Genomic DNA, 27,520 nt, shown 5'->3' with positions numbered 1-27,520 from the left:
TGAATACTGTTTATAGGGAGAAATTGTCATACCCATTCTGTTGCAGTTTCAAATGCTCTGCATCATCTCGGTGTGTTTCTTGTATTAAGGTAACATCTACCCTCTCCCTTTTAAGACTGGAAAGTACCTTCTTCCTTTTGACCGACGAATGACTCCCCTTAATATTCCGGGTGCACCACTTGAACACATCCTTAGCTATAGCCTTCTGTAGCACCATTTAGACTCCAGAGACGAAGAAGCCGAACTACAGATCGCTGAGCTTCAATGCAAAAAATCCACAAAATCCAAAAACTACATAAACTAAAATAACTGCAGCCAACAAATCTACAAAACTTACAAAAACTATATAACAACGGAAACAGAAAAACAAAAAAAATCACCAAAGGCACTGATTAGAAGAATTTATCCCCCATTCAGAGGGAGCACATACACATCCCACAAACCTACTAACCATCCCAACCGCCACACCGGCAACCCATTAGGAAAATAAACACAAGAAACAGGTTAGTACTATAAACAAGTAAGTTAAAAATAAATATGTCACCCATCCCTTGATAGAACTTAGCTTAAAGATTAAAGATGAATACTGTATCCATCCTGGACATCATTTAACGCAACTTATTACCAGGAAGGAGACTCCACCAAGTCCTCTTTAAAGAAGAACAAACCTGAACAGCTCTGTCCTCTACACCTATTTGATCATCTGACTTAAGTCAGCATGACCACAAAGTTCCTTGCTTTCTCTGGTGAGTCAAATAAATGTATAGATCCATTATGATTTATTTGAAACACCGCTGGATATCTTAAAGAGTACTGGATCCCAAATTCTCTCAATCTCTTCTTGATGCTATCTATGACTTTCTTTTCCGGACTACTGCCGCCGAGAAGTCTTGAAAGAACATGACCCTGAAGCCCCCACATATAACACCTTCAGATCCCTCTCCTGGGCTCTGGAAGCTTCCATGACTCTACTTGTGTTTATAATAAGACTGTAAGTCACAGGAGTGTAAGTAAGGCCACTCGGCCCATCGAGTCCACTCTGCCATTTAATCATGGCTGATGGGCATTTCAACTCCACTTACCTGCACTCTCCCCATAGCCCTTAATTCCTTGTGAGATCAAGAATTTATCAATCTCTTTCTTGAAGACATTTAATGTCCCAGCCTCCACTGCGCTCCCTGGCAATGGATTCCACAGGCTCTCCACTCTCTGGCTGAAGAAATGTCTCCTCATTTTCATTCCAGGACAGGGAAGGGGCGCTGATCAATGTCTGGTTTTCATGTCGCGATCTATTGGGTTCTCTCGATCTTTCTCCTTCCCTTCTCAACATCCAAACTAAGGAATTCAGGGAACCACTTCTCAAAGAACTCCACTGGTCACTCAACTTCTGCGCCTCCGGTATGCCAACAACACGCAGGTTCTTTCTTTTGCCCTGTTTTCACAATCATCCACCAGATCCAACAAACCACAGATGTGTGTTTCCAAGGTCTCTGTCCGGCTCTTGGAGGAGTCAAGCTCTGCCTCTACCCCTGCAGCCTTTTCCCCAGGTCTTCCAGCATAGCAGATACAGGAACCAGCTTCTGTCTGATTTTTTCTTTGATCTGCTTCCCCTGGACCTCGCAAAATTTAGCCAACTCGACAACCAGGGTCTGATGAGTAAGCAAGCCCGCTGCTTCAGTGGGCTGGGCTGTGCCCCCGGCCCCAGGTGAGCTTCCTCCTTTCTTCGGCATTCTTCCGCAGTAAAAGAACGGTAGGTAATTTTTACAGGTTCTCTAGCCCCTTTATTCTGTTTCTACTCACATGGGATGGGTTCCAGTTCTGTCTTGTCGATGTTGTGGCACAGAGCCCAGCAAATGTGATCCGAGCAGGATGCTGCCATTTTGGATTCTCCCCACAGAGATTTTTGAGGGCTGTTGATGTTTTGAAGTTTTGTTTTGTCAGGGTTTACTGTGGTTATGTGTACCCCTTGATTATGCAGAATATATGACAACCAGCACACTCCTGGTCCCATAGGCCATTGGATCATGGGGGTTGTACCTCCAATCCCATTAGACTTTAAGAAATAACCAAATTCTCTGTTGGTAAATGATGGCCCGTTATTTATGAGCAATATTTCAGGGAATCCTTGTGTTGTAAAAAATGTGTGTCGTTTTTCTATTGCTGTCCCAGTATTTGATGAATGGACCCTGAAATAATTCCACAAAGCCACTCTTTATTTACATGTGCGTAGTATATGACACTGACCCAGCTAGCTCCAAGTTGGCCCCTAGAGTGAGCAGAATCCCTGATACTCCTGCTTTTTTTTGTTTATTTTCTTTATTTTATCTTTTTTTTATTACCCACACTACCACCTAACTGCGGTGGTGCTTTTCCCCCCACACCCATGTTGTGTGTATGCAGGTGTGAAACACAGTGAAAGACACAAGATGTACAAATCTTTATTCTATATCCACCACCAGGAAAAAAACAAACCCCCAAGTGGCCAGTGACAAGCAATGTCCTTCACATCAAAGGGCAATGCTACACTCCTGTTTTTTTTTCTTTTTTTAAAAATTATTTATTTTTAAACTTTTTTCCCCTTTTTTTAACCCCACACTACTGCCTAACTGCGGTAGTGCTTATTTTTTCCCCAGCACCCATGTTATGTGTGTGCAGGTGTGCGACACAGTGAAAGACACAAGGTGTAAAATCTTTATTCTATTTCCACCACCAGGAAGAAAAGAAACACCCAAGTGGCCAGTGACAAGCAATGCCCTTCACATCAAAGGGCAATGCCACACTTCTGTTTATATCTGTTGCCAGGACTCACTGTTTGGACTCGGTTAACAGCCTCAATCAGATAACTCATTTTCTGTGAGGTCCACCTGAATGACCTCATTCCAATTACTGCATTCCTCCCTCTCTAAGTTCTTGAGATGTAGGCCTATTCTTTTTCCTGTAACTTCCCTTGGAGTGTTTTTGCACCAGGTCCGGTTCCTCCAACTCTGCCTTGAATATAGGTGGTGTGTACGGGACTATAACCCAGAGTGACTAGGCTAAAATTTATCTTCAAGTTGATCTCATGTCCATCTCATCCTCAGAGGTTTCTTCAACATTAGGTGGAGGAGAAGAACCCACGGTTTTTACAACCTTTCTGTTGGGCTGGGTATGTTTTGCAGCTGCTCTGTTTGCGAGTTTGCAGCTTTCATATGGTCCACATTCTTGTTCATGACCGCTTCTCCTACCTGAACATTGTACGCTATGGTCTCTGACCTTGCATCGACCACTCCTGTAGTTTCAACACCAAATTCCATCCCCTGAAGTAAACTGTCACTCTTGCTTAGAGGACTCTTGTGTCCGGTATTGGCATTCCTGGTGCCATTTCACCCTCACCCCTCAGGTCCAGGAAGATTGCGTTTAATCTGCTCTGAGTCTTCTCTGCTGAAGCTGTCCCTATAGTTGTATGAGGGGTAGGCCAATAATCAAGCAGGGACTGTCACAATTTAGTATCAAGTGAAGCTGTAGGCTGTTTCTTTAAGTCTGCCTTCAGAGTTTGGACTGCTCTTTCTACCAGATCATTGGATGATAGATGATATGGAGCTGTCCTGACATATTAAATACCATTTGATTTTTGGAAATATTTGAATTACCTGCTGGTAAATGATGGTCTGTTGTCTGTGATGAACACCTCTAGAAGTCTATGTATTACCAAAGATGCTTGCACATTTTTAAACATTATGCCAGTGTTTGATGAATGAACTTTATGCATGACTGATCATTTTTCATGGGCGTCCACAATAACTAAAGACAGAGCCCAAGAAAGGACTGTCATAGTCGACTTGTAACTAAGTTCAGGGTTTACCCAACCATTCCTATGAATGTGTGGGATCTGCTGGCAGTAATTTTTGTCCTCATTGGCACTTTGGACACTGCTGCACTAATGTGGCTAAGTCAGCATCTAATCTTGACCACCAGACATAACATCTCACCAACATGTTCATTTGGAAACTCCTGGATGACCCTGGTAGAGTTCAGCCAATATCTGATGTTGGCTTTTGCTCAGGATAACCACTCTTGCTCTCCAATACAATATGCTGTCTTCTATGGTGATCTGGTCTCACCAAGACCAGGCAGCTTTTCAGTATGGTTGCGATGGCCCTTTGTTTCCCTCCATCATCACCAGCTATTTTAGATTTGCCAGGAAGAAGTCCTTTTGTGTTTCCTGTCTAATATTGTCAGATGTGACCGGAAGGGTGTCCAGAAAGTTTAAAACCAGAAGAGTTCATCTAGTGGTGGCATCACCAAATGGCTTATGTCATCCACATTTGCCACTTGGCCTCCCAGACAGTGTTCCAACTTGTAATTGTACACACTGAGAATATGAGCCCACTGCTGAATTTGACCAAAAGCTATGGACAGCATGGCTCTGTCCTCATTAAGTGGCTGGGGTTTGTGATCGGTTACTATTGCAAATTGACATCCATAAAGGTATTGGTGGAACTTTCTCATGCCAAATATGACCACCAAACCTTCCTTCTCTATTTGGGCATATCTTCATTCAGCATCAGGCAAAGTCTAGGAAGCATACACTCTCGGGCATTCCATTCTTGGCCACTGGTAATCCAAAACTACCTTGATACTATATGGGGAAGGCATCGCAAGTCAGCATCACAGTTTGCTTGGGATCATAATGTGCCAACACCTTAGCTGATGGTAGTTGATTCTTCACTTTCCTAAAGGCTTCATCTTGGCTACAAGACCATTTCCAAGGCAGACCCTTTTTCAATAGCAGATGTAAGGGTTCCAGGATGGAAGCCAGGTGATGTACAAATTTTTCAGAACAATTCACCAACCTAAGGAAATGCCTATGCTCTGGTACAGTCATGGGAGCTAGGGCACCTTTGATTGCCCTAACTTTATCTTCCAACAGATGTAACCCAGTTTTGTTGACTTTTGTAGCCCAAGTAGATCACTTGGGGAGCCTGGAGCTCACAGTTTTCCATCCTAAGGTGTACTCCTGCCTTGGACAAATATTTAATCACTATGTTCAAAATCTCTAAACACTATTTATTGGTCTTCCCAGCACACAATCCAGATAAATAGCAACCTGGGGTAGACCTTGTAAAATGTTCTCCACCATCCACTGGAACATGGCATAGGCTGATGATACCCAGAAGGTAGCCTCATATATTGGTACAAACCCTTATGGGTATTAATTGTAGCATACTTCTTAGAATCCTCATCTAATCACAATTAGATGTAGGTGGTCTTTCCATGCTATGACGTCCCCGGATATTCTTCTGAATACCGACTGATTGGTGTTCTCTAACCTCATTTGGACTGGCAAGGGTTTCCATTTCCATTAGAATACCTGGCAACTCTAATGGTCCATTTGCTGCATTTTCCAAAGGTAAAGCCAGTTGTAGCGCTTGTTTGGAGTCCAGCTGAACTTCAGCCAGTAGACATTTTTGCATAGCTTCGTCATTACTCCCACATACCAGCTGGTCCCTCAGCATCTCACTAAAGGTTAACCCAAATTCACAGGCTTCTGCCAGTCATCTTAACCTAGTCATAAACCCTGATATGGATTTCCCTCATTCTCAGAGTTTTGAGTAAAAATGATAGTGCCTCAGAACTAGAGAAGACTTGGGAATGTAATATTCCTTAACAATGTCGGTCACTTTTTGAAGGTTATCATATTTGGTGCCTCAGAGAAAGTTAGGCTCCCAATGACAGAAAAAGCTGCAGATTCACAGGCTGTGAGGAGAATTACTTGTTTTTCGTCTGCCATAATGTCATTTGGCTGGAAAAAATAACCCATTCTTTCCATATACTGGGCCCCATCCAAGAAAGCAGGGTCTGAACAAGTCAACATTCCCAAGCAAAAACAAGATGTTGCAAATGCTTACCCCCAACTCAAAGACAAGTGTTGCAATTGAGTTTCTTTAAGATCATGCTTTACTGTAGTCACCACTGAATTAGCTCTACAGAGGCTAGTAAATTGTCACCAAGCCACCCATTATTTACACATGAACAGTCCTTGACTATAGTCCTGCTTCATATAGAGAAAGGCACATGAGTGTTAGTATTTCCGACACTCAACCTTTTTATGTCAGCCGAGGCTCCCTGATTGGACCAGATTAACAACCTCAATCAGGGAACTCATATTCTATTAGGTCCAGCTGGCTGACCTTCATACAATTATTACAATCTTGATGGACATTGAGAAAATGTTTCCTCTTCTGGGTCAGTTTAGAGCTAGGGGAGACTGTTTAAAAGTTAGATGTTGCCTTTTTAGGGCAGAAATATGGATATTTTTAGGGCAGAGGTGGATAGATTCTTGATAAATAATGAAATCAAAGGTTATTTGAGTTAGGAGGACTTTAGAATTCAAAACACAAACAATCGATTTTCGCTCTTATTGAATGGGGGAGCATACTTGGTGTCTGGCAAATCCCTGCTCCTAATTCATATATTCCTTGCAATGTATAGTTGGGATTTAAAACGCACGACTCAACTAGATAGTGGATTTAAGGTCATTGGCATCTTGCAGTAGGAGATTAGATTTTTTTTTAAAAAGGGGAAAGAATTGTAATGAATTTAAGTGGGACAGTGAGGTAGAATGTATTGTTCTTAGACAGAGCCAGTACCAACATTGTTTGACTGAATGACCTTCTTTCTTCAGTCTTGACATTTTGAGTCTGAGAGCTGGGGAGATATAGAAGAATTCCAGTTCTTTAAAATAGTGTATTTTTTTCTTACTTCTCAAAATAAGGTGTCTAATAAGAGGAATTTTCCTATGTGAAGAAACAACCCATGGCATGGTACACATTTGTTCCCATTGAGATATGACCATTTGCCCATTTCTTTCTTCAGAATAAACAATTGTCAATAAATTAATATTAGGTGATTGATTGTAACTTTGGTGTTTCTGTAGCTGACGAAAATGGGATACTGTAGTGATTGTTTAGTATTGTGCTTTGATTCACAAATACTCAAACACTGTTATTGTTCTGTGAAAATAGCCTGGACTGTGGTATCTTTATTTCTGACAATTTCCCACTTTGACTCACTAGAGTATGGCAGGAGAAAAGAAACATTAGTGGTAGGAAGTGACAGGCGAACTGAAATGTTAAGAATGGATCTATGAGAGCCAATATCACCTCAGGAAATGAAGTGGGAAGAGGTGGGGAGAATTTATTGAGGAGCAAAGCAAATGAGACGAGAGCCGGAACATTGCATTACCTCAGTTTCCTGGTGAAATGCTGAACTCAGTTCTTTTTATCAGAAGGAAGATTCCAGCTAACGGGAAAATACTGCCAAAGCTATAAAATGGAAAAATTAACCATTTGTCCCAGTAAACTTTCAAAAATATTACTGATTCAACATTTTAACAAAACATCGTCATAACGTTTTAATGACATAGATAGAATCATGCAATAGTAAAGGCACAGAAAGTGATCACTAGGCCTATCATGTCCACACCAACCAGCTACCCAGCGTAATCCCATTTCTTCCAGCATTTGGTCCATTGCTCTGCAGGTCATAATTACACATCCAGACACTTTGTAGGTGGGTTGAGGGTTTCTATCCCTCCTGTTCTTTCAGGCACTGAGTCTCAAACCCTACCACCGTCTGTGTAAAAAGCATTTTCCTCATGTCTCTTCTAATCCTTCAACCAATTACTTTGAATCTATGCCCCTAGTCACTGACCTTTCTGCTCAGGTAAATTGATCATTCCTATCTATCCAGATTCCTCACAACCTTGTACACTTCAATCAAAAAAACCCCAGGCCTCCTCTCTTCCAAGAAGAACAACTCCAGTTTTCTAGTTCTGAAGCACCCCTGCAAATCTCTTGTCTAGTGTTAATACATCCTTTCTATAAAGAGATGACGAGAACTATACACAGTGCTCAACATGCTATACACCTCTATGACTCTAAGTTGTGACCATACTAATGATTTATACAGTTCCAGCATAACCTCACTGTTCTTATTGTCTGTATCTTGCACAATATGTCAAATGGTTGCATATGCATTCTTAACCACTTTAGCAACTTGTCCTGCTACCTTCAAGGATCAAGGACATTTACTCCGAGATCCCTCATTTCTTTCATACTTCTTAGTATTGTCCAATTTATTGTGTATTCCTTTGCTTTGTTTGACTTTCTCAAATGCATCAGCTTGAAGATAACCTGAATTTCAAATTAGTGGCTAAAAAGTGTGAAGTCCATGAGGTATTATGAAAATAAGTTTAGATTTTCTGCATCATCCATATATTGCTCACATCCTTTCATAATTAATAAATTAGGAGAAAGTGAGGATTGCAGATGCTGGAGACCAGAGTTGAAAAATGTGGTGCTGGAAAAACACAGCAGGTCAGGCAGCATCTGAGGAGCAGGAGAATTGACATTTCGGGCATAAGCCCTTCTTCAGGAATGTGCCTCATTCCTGAAGAAGGGCTTATGCCCGAAACGTCGATTCTTCTGCTCTTCGGATGCTGCCTGGTCTGCTGTGTTTTTCCAGCACCACATTTTTCAACCAATAATTAATAAATTACATGAAATGTAGTGACTGATGTGAAGGCAAGCAACAGCTATGAGATCTATTGTGAGATAAATGATATTGGATGAGGGAAAATATTTGTGGAATTTCTTCCTTTCCACCTGATGCTTTGAGAATATCCCATCAACCAGCAGGATGCAAAGAGGCAGCATTCATTTAACACTGAACTAGAAGAGCAATGCATACTGAAATCTGGTGTGGGCCATGAACAAACAACTTTTTTTAAACCTATTCTTCTAATCAGTGTTCAGAGATGTTATCACACACCTCTGGAACATGTAGGACTTGAATCCAAGCCACCTGGTTCAGGAGTGGATCACTACCCACTGTGCAACAAGAGAGCTCAAACACCTTCTTAATCAAGGATGCAGTGCTACCAACGAAGCCAAGCTGACAACTTTATGTATGTGGTTTTCAGTTAGAAATTTCTAAGTGGCAATACAATGTAGTGAGTTCTTTAATCCTTTATGTTGCTGCTCTTGTTTAGTCTTGTGAGGCTGCATGGTGGCTCAGTGGTTAGCACTGCTGCCTCACAGCGCCAGGGACCTGGGTTTGATTGCTGCCTCGGGCAACTGTCTTTGTGCAGTTTGAACATTATCCCCATGTCTCCGTTGGTTTCCTCCCACAATCCAAAGATATGAGGTCAGGTGAATTGGCCATGCTAAATTACCCATAGTGTTAGGTGCATTAGTCAAGGGTAAATATAGGGTAGGGGAATGGGCCTGGGTGGGTTACTCTTCAGAGGGTCAGTGTGGACTTGTTGGGCTGAAGGGACTGTTTCCATACTGTAGGGAATGTAATCTAAGCACTGGCAAGTGTTTTATTCATTTTCGTTAGTTGACGTAATTAGCTATTACTGTGAATGGATAATATGGTCACCTGCTGGAGTAGTGTGATTAATCTGCACAATTAGGACTTTATTGGGAGTCGTGCTAAACAATACTTATGCTTGGACTTCTATGAGAAAAAACACCCATGTTTGAAGAAGTACTTTAAAGCTGCATAATTACTTTTACAGAGAACAGATACAAGTGTGTTTACTGCCTTCAGCTGGAGATAAAGCTAGTGAAATGTAAGAACCACTGTTGTGGAAAGTGACTGAAATCTCTCTGACACAGGCTGTAATGAAATTAGTATGTTGCATGGGACAGTAGCTGCATGTTTCTCGCTTGAGAGCAGCTTTGTCTTAATCCAGGGCTAGAATATAAACATATATATAAAATGAATGCTGGAAATCAGAAATAATAGCAAAGAATGCAAGAAATAGTCAGTGGTTCAAGCAACATCTTTGGAGAGGCAGTGATAGGTCAAAATGAAAGGGTTAGAATGATTGGTCCAATGACTGGTTCATGACTATGAACTCTCCCGTAAAAGCATGATGACTGCCTAATCACAGGATTTGCCAAGTGTTGTTATCAGATATTTAAAAATAAGTTCTAACATTTTCTCTATTGTTACATGCACTACTCTTGATACACTCAATAGTTTGCCCTGAAAACATGAAAATCCATAATGGTCCGAACAAAAAAAATCATGAACACTGCCTCTGACACCATTGTTTGTGTTTAACTAAACAAAATCTTGCATTTATATAACTTCTTCAACTGGGGAAAACACCCTTAAACATTTCAACAGAGGGGTGTATGATATAAGATGTATCATTTTATATATTAATATGATTTATTTTAGAATTTGGATTTTGAACGAGCATCAAGTAGGTTTTGGTCTATGTTATAAGGGGGCTTAATGATTAACTTATCAGTATTTCTGTAGTCATGGTTATTTGAAACCAGTATCAGAAAGAGTTCATGGAGTGCTAATAGGAATTTATTTGTATTGGGAGAGCTTTATGAACAGTGTACGCTAACTCTCAGTTAAAAGGATCAGGCATTTGTTATTTGCTTGAAGGAGACACCCATAGCTTGGAGAACATTTGGTTTCAATTTACAGAAGTTCTGGTTGAAGTTTAATATATGAAACAGTTCTCCCAGAGAAAATAATTAGTTTAGAACTTTTAGGAAATAGGTTACCCGATTGTAAGGGTTTTAGTGTAATAGTTCCATACTAGAAGTGTACAGTTAGAGTTGTAAAAGAGTTTTTTGAAGCTAAGAAAATTTAAGATCAGTTGTCTGAATACTTGAGGAGGAGGCTCTTGAGATGAGGAATTTAAGGTAACAGTTAAGTCAAACCTACAGATATATTATAGAAGGGAATTTGAGAATCTGGGAGCTTTTGGGACAGATGGCAGATAGTATTTTTGCTGTGTAGTTTGAAATCTTTTAATCTTTCAACTTGTGTTGTAGGTAATAGATTAGTTTATTATATTTCATCTTGTTTCTCTTGAATAATGAATATCTGTTTTATTGTTAAGATGAGATCTGCAGAATTGAGTGCTTGTGTTTCAGTGAAAAACCACTTCATTTTTTAAAAAAAATGATCTATAAAGCCAGAATTTTCTTTGGAATATGACTTCTCCGTCATAACAGATATTAGGAAGGATGATCAAACAAGTAGGTGAATGAGATGGATTTTATAGAAAGCCTTAAAGGGGTAAGTGGTAGAATGTAGGCCATGAGTTCCAAAGTGGCTGGCTCAAATTCTTTTCAGAAACTTTATCCTTCCAGAGCAATTTGAAATAAACTAAGTATTTGTCAGGTCCAAATGTGGCAGACTTTGGCCTGTGTGTTTGAATGCACCATACATTGTAAGTAGTTACATGATTGAGGTAGACATTATCCTGCCTCTGATTTTACATTCGCTCGCATGGTGAACAAGTGATTTGAGCCCTTTTTGCAAGGTGGCAAAAAGGCAAATTATTGAAGCTAACTGCTTCATGCTGCTGCTTTGCAAAGAAGTGATATGAAGTTAAAGGAATTGTTTGGCCCATCATGTGTGCATTGGGTATCCAAGTGAGCACCATGACTTAGTGCCATTCTCCTGTCTGTTCCCAATGTCGTTGTACATTGTTTATATTTAAATAGCCATGCAAAGACCTCTTCAATGTCTTAGTTGAATCTGCCTCCATCATATCTCAAAGCAGTGCATTTGAGACCAGAACCACTCTTTGTGTGAAAAAGTATTTTTCTTACATCAAATTTGCTTCTTTCACAAATCTCTTCAAACGTAAGGCCTCTCATTCTTGATTTTTCTAGAGGCATAAAAGCCCGGTGACCGACAAATTGTTACCAGCAGCATGAGTCCCTTCAGTTGTTCACAATAGGTAGAGCATATACTTGGTCAGCCAATGCTTGCAAAATTCGATAAAGGATATCAACAACATGCCGTTTTCAATGTTATAAGTGGAGCTATGTGGCACCTCCCCTTTCTCTTTTGTTTTACTTTTTCCCATGTGATTATAATCGGAATTCTTACTACAAGCAGTGTGAGTGCAAAAACTCATACGATTTAGCAATTCCTTCCCAATTCTGTTGCCTTGAACATAAGACTTGAGAGCCAAAGATAAACTGGTGTTTTCTATATTTAAAAATTTCATCGTCTTACTTTACACACATGCATCATCAATGTTGAGACCACCTGAATTGGAGAGAATTAGAGACTTTTCCTTTTTTGTGGGATAAACAATGTTGTGTTTTTGTATTCATTTTTTATTAGCTTTCCATTTTAATGCCTTATGTAGTACTTGCCACATTGTGAACTTTTTTTTTCTTGATTTTTATTCATTCATTAAGGAGATGGGACTTTGCTGACTGGGGCAGTATTTATTATTCACCCTTAGCTGCCCTTGGTGCTAGTGAACTACAGTTATGAAGCTGTGGCTGTACTGTACCTTTAAGAGAGTTAAAAGCTAGCAGAGCTACCTGACAGTACCAGGTGTTCTAAATAAGATACATGTAACATTAGGCCCAGCTACTGGGGTAGTTAGTGTAGCTGGTTGCCTGGAGACAAAAATAAATTTGAATTAGCCCAATCAGCTTAAATTAATATAAGACTGTGGAAAATTGAACGGTTGGGAGAGAACTGCCAAAAGACCAACAGATGTAGGCTGCTAGTCCGAACTCTCTGAGAGGTTCCAGTCTAGACAAGGAGTTTGCATAGAGAAAAACATTAGCACAGACCTGATGAGTAACTCTACAGAGGAAGATATAAAAATAAGATTCTCAAAGATCCATTCCGCCCTGGCAATGTTTTTCTACAACCTCTACCACTAGGGAGTAACCTGAACACAGGCATCAGCTGGTTTCGTAACGGTTTCTACCCTACTGTCGTTAGAATACTGAATGGACTCACAAACTCTTACCATTCACTTGTATAGTGTACCTGTGTTTTTATTTTTGCTACTGTTTACCTGTTATTTACTTAACTGTGTGATTTGCCTGTATTGCTCACAAGACAAAGCTTTTCACTGTGCCTTGGTACACATGACAACAAGTTCAATTCAAGATTTGATCGCTGGCTGGTTTTGAAATTTGATCTTTTGGTAAATCTTAATCAGGGGTTTTTTAGGACTAGTATTATAGAAGGGAAAGTAAAAGATAGGCTAGAGGAAGGAGTTGTAAATAGTTGTTAGTTAATTATTCTCTGTTATACTTTAAGAAATAAAGCTAAGTTTTACTTTAAATAGTTCTTGGCCTCTCAAATTTTCACAGATTACTGCACGGGATAAATCTTTTCTGTGTTATTGGTTTAAATTATGCAGGAGGGTTTACCCCGTATCGTAACACTACCTTCTCGAGCTATTATTGTTCATTTTCTGTAAGTACATTTACAATGCTGTTTGGGGGGAATTTCTAGGATGTTGATACAGTGACACTGAAGGAATGGCAAAGTATTTCCAAATCAGGACAGTGAATGATTATGGAGGGGAACTTTCGAATAGTGGTGTTCTCATGTATCTGGTACCTTTTCCTATGAAATGGTAGTGATTGTGAGTTTGGATGGTTCTGTGCAAGGAGCCTGGGTCACTTTTTTCATGTACTTTATAGATAGTACACACTGCTGCTCCTCTGCATGGCGGTGGAATGTGTGAATGTTTGTGGATGCATTGCCAGTCAAGTGGGCTACTTTGTCCTGGATGGTGTAAATCTTTTTGAACGTTGTTGAAACTTTACTGATCTAGGCAAGTGGGAAGTATTCTCGCATACTCCTGACTTGTGCCTTGTAACTATGGAACAAGCATTTGTGAAACAGTGAATTATTTGCTACAAGTTCCTAGCCTCTGATCTGCTCCTTAGTATGTATTTGTGTAGTCAGTCTAGTTCACTTTCTGGACATTGCTAATCCCAGGACATTGTTGAGCTTCCAGGGTCAGATAAACCTCTTGCATGTGCACTGTAAAGAATATTGTTGAAAATAAATTGTCTTAAAAAAAAGTTTCTGATTTTCTTATCTTGACTGACTGTTCCTGCCCTCCATCCCCCGCAACCTCTGATATAATAAAGGCTGCAGATCTTTCCCACTTCACTTCTGCATGCCTCTGACCCCCAAATCATTAGCCTCTCACCAGTCCTCAACCACTATGCAACAGTCCAATCTCCTGCTGTGCTTCATGTGTCATGGAATTAACCAAGGAAAAGCCTATCTCTGTGCTTGACTCTATTACTCTATAAATGCTCAAAGTTGACAGGTGAACAGCACTTATCAACTAGTGTGAACCAGCTGCCACAAGATTTTCATGTGCCACTGAATTAATGTTGAGGTAAGACTTTATTGAAAAAGGATTCCCATTGATGAACGTTCATAGAATGCAAATTTATTGCATATATGAACCCACCAAGGATCAACGTAATGATCAACATGTTGCAAACATGTTGTAAGCTTATGTTTTCATCTCAAGTTATTATGAAGAAAATCAGAATTTCGCTTCCTATCTAATTAAGTCTACCATACTCCCCATTTACCACTCTTGTAGGCTGCATAAAATACCCCCCTTCCCATAGTGTTCAACTTGATATGTGACTCTATGATTGGAAAACACTTGTCAAACAATCCTGTGTTGCTAAGGATATACAAATAGCCAAATTCCGATTCCCAATCAGGTTGATACTGTGATTTATGTTTACTAGATATTACATATATTTACTTGTATGCAGGGAGCTGTCCTCTCCAGAATTAAACAGGCATGTCCAGGTAATGTAAACTCAAGGTCTGGCATATCCTTCACTCTACCAAGCCAGAGACACAACTCTTAAACCTCAAACTATACTATGCCACGAGCAGCACTTTAGCTACAGAAGGTACCAACTCGGTGAAGTTACAGTGCAGGACTTTTATATATATGTTAGAATCATTTATTCTAGATTTTTGAAGGTTGAACAAGTTTTGTGTGGATCTTTGTGTCTGAAGGGGCTGAACAATTGACTTGTAGGTATTTTTGTATGCATGTTTTTCCTTTTAAAATGCAGTATTAGAGAGAGGTCTTCTAGGATTTGTTTACCTTGGGGAAATGTATGCAAGAAAAAAGGGCGGCACAGTGTTAGCACTGCTGCCTCATAGCGCCAGAGACCTGGGTTCAATTCTCACCTCAGGCGACCGAGTGTGTGGAGTTTGCACATTCTCCTCATGTCTGTGTGGGTTTCCTCTGGGTGTTTCGGTTTTCTCCCACAGTCCAAAAATGTGCAGGCTAGGTAAATTGGCCATGGTAAATTGCCAGTGGTGTTAGGTGTAGGGGAATGGGTCTGGATGGGTTGCGGGTCGGTGTGGACTTGTTGTGTCGAAGGGTCTGTTTCCATACTGTAAGTAATCAAAGTAAATAGCATAGACTTTCAGATAGAAGGCCCTGGAATTTTTTTGGGGCTTAGGGGAAACTCTAAAAAATGAAAGAAAAGTGAAAGAAAACTTTTCAGTTTCAGTTTAGGGATTTACAGAAGGCTTGGTTGAAGATGGATATTTTAAACAGTTGCTTTGGAGAAAACGAGGTAGTTTAGGACTATTAGCAAGGAGGTTACCTCAGTGTAAGGAGTTTTATTTAAAAGAAGTTTTTGGCTAAAACTCTGACAAAGTTATTGGATGATGAGAAATTCTAAGCTCAGTTGTATGAAGTCTCCAGGAAGGAACTATTGGATTTTCAAGATAGGGCATTGAAGCTGAAGTTAAATTAAGCCTTAAAGATGTGAAATTAAAGGGAATTCTCTCTGGTGTGAGTACTGTTAAGGACAGTGATTGGGATTAATGGGATAGTATTTTACCGTATGTTTTGAACTATTTAAACTTGTATGTAAATAGTTTGTTTTATTCTATTTTATCTCTATTTCTTTTGTGTAGTAAACATCTGTTTTCTAGTTAAAACCAAATCTATAGCATTACATGTTTGTGTTTCAGCGATAGACCACCTTGTTAAAATCAAAACAAACATATGAACTGTTAAGCCAGATTTCATTCTGGGATCTGACTTGTTCATTTATAACATTAGCTAAGATTAAAGCAATGTATAATAAATAGCTATATCAGTACATTGTAGTCAGAGCTAAGTGCAGCCAATAGACCAGCTCAGAGCTCTGGGAATGTGCCAGATCCAGCCCTCGATGGTGAAGTGTGATCAGAACATTAACAGGAGGAGGAGTGTCCATGAACATCCCCTTCCTCAATGCTGGCAGATCCCAGCATGTGAGTGAAAAAAAGCAAAAGGCTGAAGTATTTGCAACAATCTACAGCTACATGTGCCAGGGGACTTGTCCAATTCAACCTTCTCTTTAGATCCTCACCATCATGGATGTAAGACATCAGCTAATTCTATTCACTGAACATGTGGTGTCAAGAAGTGCTGAGCACATGGATACAGCAAAGTCTGGCCTTATAAGAACATAGCCGTAGCATGGAAATGGTTTATCTGAATCCAACTATACTTTCTAGTTAGGTTGTTCCAGTACACACACAATACTGCCACCTGACAAAACGGACATAGTAAATCATTTATACAAAAAGTAAGTCAAACATGATCTCTAGACGTCGGTAGAGTCTTGCTGAAAATATGGATGAAAGCACTGAACTCCAGCGGTGAGATGGAGGGTGAGTGCCACTTTAAAGAAACACTCACTCCTTCGTCAGTACACAGTGACAGCTGTATGTGTAACATCTACAGGATGCAGTGCAGACAAATAAGGGCAGCAGATGTATAGGAATATCACCACTTGCAAGTTTCCTTCAAATTACACATCATCCTGACTCGTAACTATATCATTACTGGGTTATAATCTTGGAACATACTGCCTAACAGCCATGCTGATGTACTTGACCATCAACTGTAGAGGTCACTGCCACTTTCTCCAGGCCAATTAAACACAGTCAATAAACTTCAGACTTGCTCTTTTCACATTCAATAAATGATGGTAAAAGTCATATATGTATATATATTATACATATATATGAATTACAAAAATGCTTCATTCTACACTTCTTCATCCAAAATAACAATTAAACTGTGTTCACATTTCCTGACTGTAAAATGCCTGTGGTTTCTTTGAATCTTCCAGCCTCTGACAGTTCCCTTTACACTGTCTACACTCCCTAGCATGGATGGGTGAGGGGACAAGCGGTTTATTTTTGACTGTGGTCTGAAATGTTCCCTTGGTTCATTTTCAAACCCTGTGATTCTCTTGTAGATTACTTCAATATTCTGAAGCTGGTGAATCAACACACCACAACAGAATACTCTATTTTGAAATCCTCAAAGTCCCTTTAATTTAGTTGTTCTGCGTATGTAAGCTGAACTCTCATCAAATAGATTTTAGCTGACCTGAATTAATATTTCCTGCTGATTACAGTCAGGTTACTTTCATAAACCCTTTTATTCATGTAATTTTCCAAAGCTCTTTTATGCTAACTTTGTAATGAATCAGAATAGTATTGACTTCTTAGAGCAAGTTGTCTGAATCTGTCTTGAATTAAAGTTAGGACAATTTTGAGAGCTTATTCTAATGAATTCCTTGTGGAGTTTTCAGTCTCATCTGAATCATTGAGCAGCTTTTGGATTTTTTAGTACAATGCCCTAGCAATAAGTCGTTGTACAAAACAGTATCAATCAGCTTCAGAGCTTCATGATGGAAATGCAGTGACTGTACTTGGTTAGTGGTTACCTCTTTGCCAGTTATTACTGTATAATTGCAATAACCTATATTAGATTATGAATAGGTTTAGAATACTGGAAAACAGGATAGGAGAGTCCAAAACTTAGAGGACATAGATTTAAAGAGGGAGGGGAAAGATGTAAAAGGGACCTAAGGGGCAACCTTTTTGCACAGAGGATGGTGCGTGTATGGAATGAAATGCCAGAGGAAGTGGTGGAGGCTGGTACAATTACAACATTTAAAAGACATCTTAATGGGTATATGAATAGGAAGAGTTTAGAGGTATATAGACAAAATTTTGGCAAATGGGACTAGATTAACTTAGGATATCTGGTCGGCATAGACGAGTTGGACCGAAGGGTCTGTTTCCGTGCTGCTCTATGACTCAATATTCCATGAATATTATTTAAGTATGCATGTGTCTTGCACTGAGCTATTTTCGAATATTTTCCGTATTCTTTTTTGCCAGATTTTTATACAAGATGAAAGTCCTTTGGTGGAGTTGAAGGACTACTGTACTTTTCAAGATTTAGCCAAATTGTGGTCAGACAATGGAAATGGGATTTTTTTTTCCTACGTGTTTACAGTGCAGGAAGTTGCAAGCCTCACTTCACTGAGGGTTTTGATTTCTAGCCAAAAGTCAGCTTTTGAATAATGCTGAAAAGACTCCAAAGTTCCATGTTACACTACTGAAATTTGAACTGGGTCTTGTGGTGCGCTGTTAGTATCTTATGAAGCAATTCAACTGAATCCGTCAAGTACACATGCATCAATTTTTTTAAACGATTTCATTCATGGGATATAGGCCTGCATTTATTGCCCATCTCTAATTGCCACAGCGAAGGCGGTGACCAATCCTCTTGTACCACTGCAATCCTTGAGGACACCCACAGTGCTGTTTGGAACGTAGGAACAGGAGTAGGCCATTCAGCAAGTCCAACCTGTCATTCAGTATGATCGTGGCTGATCAAACACTTCATCTCCATCACCCTATATGCCACTGGTAATCAGAAATCTATCAATCTCTACCTTAAATGTACTCAAGAGATGAAGCAAACACAGTTCTCTGATTAAAAAGATTTCTCCTCATCTTGAACTTAAATTATACCCGCTTTATTTTTAAATCATGCCTCCTGATTTTAGACTCGCCAACCAGGGGAAACATCTCACCTGCATTTACCCTGTTAATCCTTTATGACTCTTGTAAAATTCGATGAGGTCATGTCTCTATGACTCTATAATGCCCAATCTCTCTTCACAATATGGAAAAATTTTAAATTATGTTTGGGAGTGAAGTAGTTTGTTCTGAAGCAACAGTGTTAAGTTTGAGTAGAGAAATTTTGCAGGCATGAGAGTCAAAGTGGCTGAAGAGGATTGGGCAAATACATTTAGAGGCTTCACTAAAAATGAGCCATGAAATCAATATAAATCATGTAACCATTGCTGATTGTTGTTAAAAAAATCTTTAGGGAAGGAATTCTGCCATCCTCTCCTGGTCTGGCTTACATGTGACTCAAGACCACAAGAATATGGTTGACACTTAACTGTCCTCTGAAATGGCCCGAGCAAGGTACTCAGATCAATAGGCCATTAGGAATGGACAATGATGGTGCCCACACTCATGAATGAATAAAAAAAGAATCCCAGAGTGTTGAAGGAGGGAGCTATTGAGATAGTCAATGCATTAGTAGTCATCTTCTAAAATTCCTTAAATGATGTGTGCTGATTGGAAGCTTGCAAGTATCACCCTACTGTTTAATAAAGGACATCAGTAATAGGGCAAGTGCTATAAATTAGGATTATTGGATACTTGGATTATTAATATGATCTGATTAGGCTTAGTCAATATGGATCTGTGAATGGAAAATCATGTTTATAAATTTGTTGGAGTTTTTTGAGAATGTTACCAACAAAATTGATCAATAGGAGTTGATGGATGTAGTGTACTTGGATTTTCAGAACATTTTGATAAGGACCCCATTGGAGGTTTGTAAGCACAATTAAAGGATGTGGTTGAATGATTTGGAGGAAATTTACTGGCATCAGTTGAGGTTTGGCTACGGACAGAAAACAACATTAAGAGGTTATTCTTGTATTGCAGACTGTAACCAGTGGGGTACTGCAAGGATCAGTATTTGGGCTATGGTCTGTTCAAAATACACATCACCGCAATGGTTTGAATTTGGGGACCAAATGTAATACTTGTATGTTTTCAGATAATACAACAGTAAGCAGGGATGTGTGTTGAGAATAAGATATAAATGGTTGGGTAAGAACATGGCAAATGTAGTATAATGTGAATAAATATGAGATTATCCTCATGGGTACAGGGAATAGATGTGCAAATTGTTTCTTAAATGATAAGAGGTTAACAAATGCAGATGTGCAAGTGGACTTGAGTATCCTTGTCAAGTTACTGCAGGCACAGCAAGCTATTAGGAAGGCTTCTGGAATGTTAGCATTTATTCAAAGAGTATTTGAGTAGACAAATGTTGAAGACTTGCTTCAAATATATAGAAGCTTAGTCAGCCCGTACTTGGTGTATTGCGACCTATGGAGAGAGATTGAGCAACTGTACCTATATTCTCCAGAGTTTTGAAGAATGACAGAAATTGAATTGAAATCAACAAAATATTGCAAAGCGTAGGTGGGGTAGATGTAGGTTTCCTCTGATTGCAGAGCCTAGAATCAGGGCTCAATTTAAAAATAAAGGAATGTCCTTTAGGACATTCACTCAGAAGGTGGGAAATCTTCAGAATTCTGTACTGTAGCGGCTTGTGAAAGCTCAGTCTTTGGGTATATCTAAACTAAAGATTGTAAAATATTTCATTATCAGTGATAGATGGGATAATAGTTCCATTGTGAGTAAAAGTATTTTGTTTTCCATTAACAATGATCATATTAAATCGTACAGCAGACTTGGTAGTCTTAATGGCTTCCCTTATGTTTCTTGATATATTTTGTCTATCTTGTTTTGTTTATTTATCATATTGTGGTACATTGATAGATTTATCTAAAAAGACACAGTAGAATCTGTTATCTAATAAGGTCTGAAGGACCTAATGTTTAGACAAAGGCCTAATGGAACAAGAAAACAAGTCATAGAGTAACAGAGTCATAGACTCATACTGCAAGGAAACAGGCCCTTCAGGCCAACCAGTCCATGCCGAACATAATCGCAAACTAAACTAGTGCCACCTGCCTGCTGTTGCCCCATATCCCTCCAAACCTTTCCTATCCAAATGTCTTTTAAATGTTGTAATTGTACCCGCATCCACCACTTTCTGAGGAAGTTCTTTCCACATGCGAACCACTCAAAAGGGATAGATATTTTACAGTACTTAAGAGTTCATTCGGTGAAAATTGGTTGTATTAATATGGGAAGCTCGTCAATTTATGCAGTGTGGTTAACTGAATTAAAGCTCTCACTAAAAGTCTGGACTTGTTTAAAAATAGTTACTTTCTATTATTATGAAGGTGTAGGTGTGTACTGTACCTTTAAGAGAGAGAAGAAGCTGGCCAGGACTGACTGAAAGCACAGATTGTGCTGAACAATTTAAAAATGTAACATTTTATTGACACTAATAGTTGGTGATGTGTTGTTGTGGTAAAAAAACAAATTTACATTCGGCCAATCAGTTTAAATTATGGCCCAGAGACCAAATTCCAATCGAATTTACATTTTACTATTTGGCATGACATTAGATCAATGAAATGATCCGATGTTTTAGGGTATAAAACCAAACATTTTGAACAGTTGGGGGAGAACGGCAAAGAGTACTAACAAGTAAAGACTACCAGCAGAATAACTCTCTGAAAGAGACTTGTCCATAAGAAACTTGTGCAGCAGAAGACTGAAGATGACCTAGAGACATCTACAAAGAATGTTTGACATCTACAGATGACAACAGGGTTTGAAATTGATTTGCCATAAATTTAAGAGGGAATTTATTGGACCAGTATTGTAGAGTGGGAGGTAAAAGATAGGTTTAAGAGAAAGGAGTTGTAAATAGGTTTGTCTTATGTTATCTTTTGGACTTAAGGAATAAAATTGTTAATTTTTGCTTTAAATAGTGAGATCTAGGATGGTTCTTTACCTCTTGACATTTAACAGATTATGACGTGAGGTGAGCCTCTCTGTTTGTCGGGTTTAAATTAGCAGAACGGTTTACCCTGTGTCGTAACAGTATTGTACAGGTATTTTGGGATATAGTTCAGTCATTTGTGAGGATACAGTCTATTTGGAAAATTATTACTACAGAATGACACCATTTCCTGTGACTATCCAGATTTGTTACTAAGCAAACCTTAAACAAAAGGTAACTCTGTGTAACTTGAGAAATCATTGGTAGAAAGTTAAAATGTTTTTTACAAGGTGCCACAAAGTGCTGATCCACTGTATTTCAATCATTTCTGAACCACAATGAAGAAACACATGTTTAAGCTATCCTTCAGCCAAATGTTCTGCAAAACCTGCTAACATAGGGAGAATGGGTAAGAGAGAGCAGTCTTAAATTGTTATCTCTCAATATAGAGTCAACTTGTTAAACCTTCTAGTGGTAGTGGAGCTGAGGGTTGGATGGGATGGGGAAACTTCTACTATAAAGTTATGGAGTCTGAAGACTTGTTAATTTAGTTTGTTATAACGTTCACTTAAAATTTACAATAATTTGTATTCCAAAGTCATTATAGACTTGTTACTAGAGTTTGAAATGTTCAAGTAATATGATTCCAGACTTTTGCCTGTTGTGTGTTGTTCAGTTTATTTGTTGAAATTAATGTCACTCATTTGGTTTAAATTTCAGGCAAAATCCTGTTCAGAAGAAGCCATGTCAGGGATGTGGCCATGAAGAGACTGAAACCTATTGATGAATATTGCAGGGTAAGCATACTGTGTATGCAGGTACTCAGCAGGTTTAACAACGTTAATTTTTAGTTTTGCCAATGGGTTAATGATACGACCACCTATCCTGAGGGACTGCTGAAGAATAGTGATGCCAACTGCCTTTGAGTCATTCCAGAATTGCAGTTTATCTGCTGTACCTGGATCTATTCAACTGAATTGGAACTAATTCAGAGTCCCCATCCATACTTGTAGAATCAAGCTGCTCCATCATGCCTACAGAATAATAAAGGCTATGGACTGATGTTTTCCCTCCTGGTACTCAGTTAACTCATGCACAATGTCTAAAGTGTAGTCATTTGGAGCCACAGTTTTGAACATAGTTACCAATTAGTTACAAGTTTGAATTAAATGTTTAGAAGATGTTTTTGAAGATTTCATTTAATTTGACAGATTAATGATCACTTTGGCCACTAATGTTAGGGAAATTTAAATGACAATGTGTCGAATAATTTAATGAGTTTCTGAATGGGGTTCTTTATGAAGTGTTTGAGTGACTGATTGAGATGCTCAGGAAGTAAAAGCAATGATTTCCCAGAGTTATTTCCACTCATATCTCATGTATATAGTAGATACAAGTTGAGAAGACATGGGAGCACATTGCAGGTGCATGGAGGAGGCCTTGTAAGACCATAAGAATTAAGAACTGGAGTAGGCTGTTAAGCCTCTTGAGTTTGCTCTGCCATTTAATAGGATCATGGCTGATCCAATATTTCTTGCTCACTTCTCTTTGTGTTCCCCATAACCCTTGGTTCCCCTACTGATCAAGAACAGTCTATCTCAACGTTAACTATACACAAGGACTCTGCCCCCACAGCTCTCTGTACGAAGAAGTTCAAAAGATTCATAAGAGAAGAAATTCCTCCTCATCTCGATCTTAAATTGGTGCCCCTTTATTCTGAGACTATGTCCTCTGGTCCCAGGCATGAGGGGAAATATTCTCTCAGCACGTTTTCTGTCATGCTCCTTAAGAATCCAATATGTTGCAATGAAATCATCTCTCATTCTTCTAAACTTCAGTGAGTCGTGTCCCAACCTGTTTAGCCTTTACTCATAAGACAGTCCCTCTATATCAGTGATCATCCTTGTGAAACTTGTTTGAACTGGTTCAAATGAAATTATATCTTTTCTTAAATATGGGGAACAAAACTGCTCATGGTATTGCAGATCTGGTTTCACCAGCATGCTGTACATTTGCAGTAAGACTTTCCTGCTCTTGTACTCTAACCCCTGAAAATACGGACCATCATTCCATTAGCCTTCATGACTACTTGTTCTAATTTCAGTGCTTCATGTACATGTACCCGCAATTCCCTTTATGTTGTAACTTTCTACAGTTTTTCTCTATTTAAATAATATTATATACTTCCAACCTGAATAACTTCATACTTTCTCACATTACATTCCATTTGTCAATCTTCTGATCATTTACTTAATATTAATCTCTTTGCAAACTATTTGTATCTCTTTTGCAACCTGCCTTTCCACTTATTTTTGTGTGATCTGAAAATTTGACTCCAGTACATTCACTTCCTTCCTCCAAGTTATTAATATATGTTGTAAACAGTTGTGGTCCCAGCACTGATTCCTGTGGAACCTCACTGGTTACTGTTGTGGTTCTGTTCACCGAGCTGGGAATTTGTGTTGCAGACGTTTCGTCCCCTGTCTAGGTGACATCCTCAGTGCTTGGGAGCCTCCTGTGAAGCGCTTCTGTGATGTTTCCTCCGGCATTTATAGTGGCATCACAGACGCGCTTCACAGGAGGCTCCCAGGCACTGAGGATGTCACCTAGGCAGGGGACGAAACGTCTGGAACACAAATTTCCAGCTCGGCGAACAGAACCACAACAACGAGCACCCGAGCTACAAATCTTCTCACTGGTTACAGATTGCTAACTTGAAAAAGAATTCTTTATTTCCAGTCACTATTTCCTGCCCATTAACCAATTCTCTATCCATGCTAATTTCTACCTCTAACACTGTGGATCTTGTCTTATGGCTTAACGTTTTGTGAGCTATCTTATCTGGACATTTGGCCTTTTGCAGTCCAAATACAAGACATCTACAGCTCTATCCACCATGGTTGAGATTTCCTTGAAAAGTTCAAACAAATATTATAAACTAAATATTAATAAAAATAAATTAGAACAATTTCCCTTTCGTGAAGCCATGCTGACTCTGCTTGATTAGATTGTGATCTTCCAAATGTACCTGTATTACTTCTTTGATAATGGATTCCAGTACTTTTCCAAAAACCAATGTTAGATGAATTAGCCTATACTTACCTACTTTTTGCCTCCCTCCCTCCCTTTTTGATTTGCACATTTGCAATCTTCCAGTCCTGTGGTGCTTCTCCAGAACCCAAGGAGTTTTGGAAAATTACAACCAATGCATCTACTATCTCTGCAGCTAGCTTTTTTAGGATCCTAGGATGCAAGCCGTTAGGACCAGGGGACTTATCTGCCTTTAGCCTCATTAGTTTATCTAATTGCTACTTTCTCCTCCCCACCCCTACATTCTTTAGTATTAATAGGATGTTTGAAGTATCTTCCACTGTTAAGACTGATGTAAAATTTCTGTTTAACTCCTCTGAAATTTTCTTGTTCCCCATATCCATCCCCCAAGATTCATTTTCTAAGGGCCCTCTCTCTTCCTTTTTCTGTATTTAAAGAAGCTCTTATTGTCAGTTTTTGAATTGTGTTTTTTGTCCTCCTTTGCTAGATTCTGAATTTATCACAATCTTCAGGATGATCACTGACTTTGGCCTTTTTATATGCTTTTTCTTTTAAGTTAATACTCGCCTTAGCTTCCTTGGCTGTTTATCCTTCTTTTAGAATATTTACTCCATACAGAGATGTATTTTGCTAAGTGATGTGAATTACCTCCTTGCAGGTCTGCCACTGCTTTCTTTTTATTCTTCCTACTAATCTATCTGTCCAATTCACTTTAGCTAACTGTAGCCTAATATCATTATAATATTCTTAGTGTCAAACACTGTTGATTGCTGTAATGGTCATTAGATCATATTTATTCACTTTAATGTGCATTATCAATTCATTAACGTTGGTATGGATATTAGATGCTGTCACAAAGCTAGACCATTTCTTTTTAAAAAGCTGATCCTTGGCTCAAGGATAGTCTGCCCTAGATTTTTTCAGAGGGGTAATAAACCAGACCGGGCTCCAATCAGACTGGTTTGGTACAGAGATGCAAAGGATTTTGAGAGGATTTTTGTTTATATGTGAACTGGTGAGACTTCAGGCTGAAGTGGTCATGTTTTAGAAGTGACCTGTAGAATGAAAGGGGAGTAGTCAACTCTCAAGCTGAGCAGTTTAATTCAGTCCAGAACTGGTTGGGAGTTCAACAGTGAGCTATGTGGAAACTCTTTTCTGCCCTTCTAACTTCAACCTGTCAGCATCTGACCCTTTTTTGTACTGTGTTTTAAAGAAGGTTTGCTTATTGGAACTGTTGTGTATATACTTAAGTCTGGTTTGAATAGACTGAGTTCTGTGGGGGTTCTTCATTCTGGTCTTCGTGTTTCACTGTGTAATTTTGCGATTACGTTTTTTGTCTCGTTTAAACCTTTTAGTCAACCTCGCTAGCTTAATCCGGGTAATTTTCACTGTACACTTACTGGAACAAATTGCAAAGTTATGGTCTGGGCTGCCTGCTTAAGAATGTTTTGGGTGGTCTGGTCTAGTTCATAATGAATTCAGGTATAGAGCCATTTTGTTTCTTTTTCTTCTTTTTGTAGCATCTGGTTTTGACTTTTTTTTTCAGAAGGGGAGTCAGTGGCCTAGTAGTATTATCGCTAGATTATTAATGCAGAAACTTGGTGATTGGGGATCAAAGTTCGAATCTTACCATGGCAGATTGAATTTAATAATATCTGGAATTAAGAGTCTAATAATGACCATGACAATCTAATGATGACCACATCTGATTGTTGGAAAAGCCCATCTGGTTCACTAATGACCTTGAGAGAAGGAAACCGTTTTCCTCACTTGGTCTGGCCAATAAATGATTCCAGAATCACAGCAACGCCTGTCCTCTGAAATGACCTTGTAAGCCACTCAGCTGTAGCAGTAACTACAAAGTTGTAACAAAAAAATTAAAATGGACAGACCACCTGACATCAACCTGGGCACCAGAAACAACAATGCCAAGTACAGCCCTATCGACCTTGCAGAGTTCTCCCTTCCTAACATCTGGTGTCTAGTGCCAAGATAGGGAGAGCTGTCTCACAGACTAATCAAGCAATAGCCTGACATAGTCATACTCACATCATCATACTTTACAATGTTCCAGACACCAACAACACCACCATCCCTGGATATATCCTGTCCTATCCCAGGAATCAAATCCAGCAGAGGAGGCAGCATGGTAATCTACACTCAGGAAGTAGTTGCACTGATTACTTCAACAATGACTGTGGACCTTATGAAGACTTATCGCATCAGGTCAAAAGATGTGCAAGGAAACCTCCTGCTGATTACCATGTATCATCATCCCTCAGCTGATGAATCAGTACTCGTCCATGTTGAAGAACACATAGAGGAAGCACTAAGGGTGGCAAGAGCGCAGAATGTACTCCAGGTGGGGGAATTTCAATGTCCACTGCCAGAAGTGGCTTGGCAGCAACACTATTGATTGAGCTGGTCAGATCCTAAAGGACATAGTTGCTGTAATGTGAGTAACTGAACCAATAAGACAGAAAAGCATACGTGATCACCATCTCACCAATCTACCTGCTGCAGATGCATCTGTCTATGACAGTATGGATAAGATGGCCAGTGCATAGTCTTTGTGGAGCTGATGTCCCATGTTCGCTTTGATTATACCTTACATTATGTTGCAGGTTTTGAACAGATCTAGCAACTCAGACTGGGCATCCATGAGGGACTGTGTGCCATCTACAGCAGAATTGTACTCCAACACAGTATGTTTGCATATCTCCCACTCTACCATTACTCTCAAGCCAGGAGGTCAATCCTGGTTCAGTGGAGATGCTGAAGGGCATGTCAGGAGTAGAATCGAGCATCCCTAAAAAT

The 27,520-nt window shown here is 39.3% G+C and overlaps 1 protein-coding gene across 1 annotated transcript in view; it reads left to right on the top strand.

The window, feature by feature from the left end:
- The window catches only part of sh3pxd2aa (SH3 and PX domains 2Aa), a 310,500-nt gene that overhangs the window by 92,769 nt on the left and 190,211 nt on the right, over positions 1-27,520 (top strand). Inside the window, exon 4 of the mRNA XM_043712866.1 lies at positions 22,373-22,449. Within this exon, the coding sequence (XP_043568801.1) occupies positions 22,373-22,449 (77 nt within the window). The remainder of the gene's footprint in view (positions 1-22,372; positions 22,450-27,520) is intronic.

The sequence above is a fragment of the Chiloscyllium plagiosum genome, chromosome 22 (assembly GCF_004010195.1).
Source record: "Chiloscyllium plagiosum isolate BGI_BamShark_2017 chromosome 22, ASM401019v2, whole genome shotgun sequence".
Classification (NCBI taxonomy): Eukaryota; Metazoa; Chordata; class Chondrichthyes; order Orectolobiformes; family Hemiscylliidae; genus Chiloscyllium; species Chiloscyllium plagiosum.
Note: the sequence above shows the minus strand (reverse complement) of the source record. Positions and strands in the feature narration are given on the sequence as shown.